The sequence below is a fragment of the Dryobates pubescens genome, chromosome 41 (genome assembly GCF_014839835.1).
Source record: "Dryobates pubescens isolate bDryPub1 chromosome 41, bDryPub1.pri, whole genome shotgun sequence".
NCBI lineage: Eukaryota > Metazoa > Chordata > Aves > Piciformes > Picidae > Dryobates > Dryobates pubescens.
In genome coordinates this window covers 119,519-121,571 of record NC_071652.1, presented here as the reverse complement: position 1 = coordinate 121,571, position 2,053 = coordinate 119,519, and the positions used below count along the sequence as shown (strand labels likewise).

Here is a 2,053-nt window from a genome sequence, read left to right as displayed (position 1 = left end):
GCCAGGCTCTCCCTCACCCAGCCCTGGGCTCTCCCTCACCTCGGGGCCAGGCTCTCCCTCACCCAGCCCTAGGCTCTCCCTCACCCCGGGGCCAGGCTCTCCCTCACCCAGCCCTAGGCTCTCCCTCACCCAGCCCTAGGCTCTCCCTCACCCCGGGGCCAGGCTCTCCCTCACCTCGGGGCCAGGCTCTTCCTCACCCAGCCCTAGGCTCTCCCTCACCCCGGGGCCAGGCTCTCCCTCACCCCGGGGCCAGGCTCTCCCTCACCCAGCCCTAGGCTCTCCCTCACCTCGGGGCCAGGCTCTCCCTCACCCCGGGGCCAGGCTCTCCCTCACCTCGGGGCCAGGCTCTCCCTCACCTCGGGGCCAGGCTCTCCCTCACCCCGGGGCCAGGCTCTCCCTCGGCCGGGGCCAGCGCCCCCTGCAGGGCTCCGCAGCTGCTGCCTTTGCTCCCTGCAGCCCACCGAGACCGAGCGCTGCATCGAGTCCCTCCTGGCCGTCTTCCAGCGCTACGCAGGGAGGGATGGGAACAGCTGCACCCTGTCCAAGAGGGAGTTCCTGGCCTTCATGAACACTGAGCTGGCTGCTTTCACCAAGGTGAGCCAGCTCCAGCTCCAAAGTCGCCTCCCACGGGGCAGCACTTCGAGGCTGTGCCCCCCTCAGCACCCTGGGGTGGGGGAGTGGAGGAGCTCAGTGCCACCAGAGTCAGAGCATCATGGACAGGTTGGGCTTGGAGACCCCCAGAGCTCACCCAGGGATAGCCCCAAGCTGAGCTGGGCTGGGGACAGCCCTGGGGGCAGCTCCCAACCCGCCCTGGGCAGCCTGGGCCAGGCTCTGCCCAGCCTCAGCAGCACCAATTGCTCCTCCTCTGCCCTCTCCCTCTCCCCTCTGGCACTTCCAAACCATCTCCCCTGGGCCTCCCCTGCTCCAACCTCTGTCCCCAGCTCTGCTCAGCTCTGGAAGCTCTCCAGGAGGTCTCCCTGCAGCCTTCTCTCCTCCAGGCTGAACTCTGCCAGCCTGAAGCCTCCCAGCAGAGAGCTTCCAGCCCTGCCCCCAGCCCTGCTGTGGCCTCCTCTGCCCCTCTCCCCCAGGGCCCTGCCTGTGCTGAGGCCTCCAGAGCTGCCCCCAGCCCTGCAGGGCTCTCAGCAGAGCTCCAGGGGGGCACAATCCCCTCCCTGCCCCTGGGCTGCTGGGCACCAGCCCCAGGGCTCAGCCCCTCACCCCCCAGCTCCCCTCTGGCACTTCCAAACCATCTCCCCTGCTCCTGCCCTGCTCCACCCTCTGTCCCCAGCTCTCTGCTCAGCCCTGGGAGCTCTCCAGAAGGTCTCCCCTTGGAGCCTTCTCTTCCTCTCCAGGCTGAACTCCCCCAGCTTGGCCTCACAGCAGAGGACCTCTGTGGTCTTTCCCTCTCCCCCAGAACCAGAAGGACCCAGCTGTGGTGGACAGGATGATGAAGAAGCTGGACCTGAACAGCGACGGGCAGCTGGACTTCCAGGAGTTCCTCAACCTCATCGGGGGCATAGCAGTGGCCTGCCACAACAGCCTGCTGGTCAGCAGCCCTGCCCCCTGAGCCTGGCCCTGCCCCCTGAGCCTGGCCCTGCCCCCGGCTGCCCTCCAGCCCCCCGAGCCCGCCTGGACCCGCGGCTGGCAGCGGTGCCCCCGGGCCGGGCACTTCCCCCTCCCTCCTTCGTGTGCGGTGAATAAAGGTTCCAAAGCCCAGCGGGAGGGAAGGAAATGCTCCGATGGGGACAAGGAGGAGGCAGGAGCTCAAGCTCCAGGGCAGGGGGAGGAGCTCCAGGGCAGGAGCTCCAAGGCAGGACCAGGAGCTCCAGGGCAGGAGCCCCAGGCAGGAGCAGGAGCTCCAGGGCAGGAGCCCCAGGCAGGAGCAGGAGCTCCAATGCAGGAGCCCCAGGCAGCACCAGGAGCTCCAGGGCAGGAGCCCCAGGCAGGGGCAGGAGCTCCAGGGCAGGAGCCCCAGGCAGGAGCAGGAGCTCCAAGGCAGGAGCCACCAAGGCAGGAGCTCCAAGGCAGAAGCAGGAGCTCCCAGGCCCTGCCC

The 2,053-nt window shown here is 68.8% G+C and overlaps 1 protein-coding gene across 1 annotated transcript; it reads left to right on the top strand.

The window, feature by feature from the left end:
* Nucleotides 1-444: 444 nt before the first annotated feature.
* LOC128899174 (protein S100-A11-like) lies at nucleotides 445-1,567 on the top strand (the record flags this gene model as incomplete). The annotated part of the gene is made up of 2 exons (XM_054177518.1): nucleotides 445-594; nucleotides 1,415-1,567. Coding segments are annotated over 2 exons (303 nt in total), but the record flags the coding sequence as incomplete, so codon positions are not given.
* Between the last annotated feature and the right edge of the window lie 486 nt (nucleotides 1,568-2,053).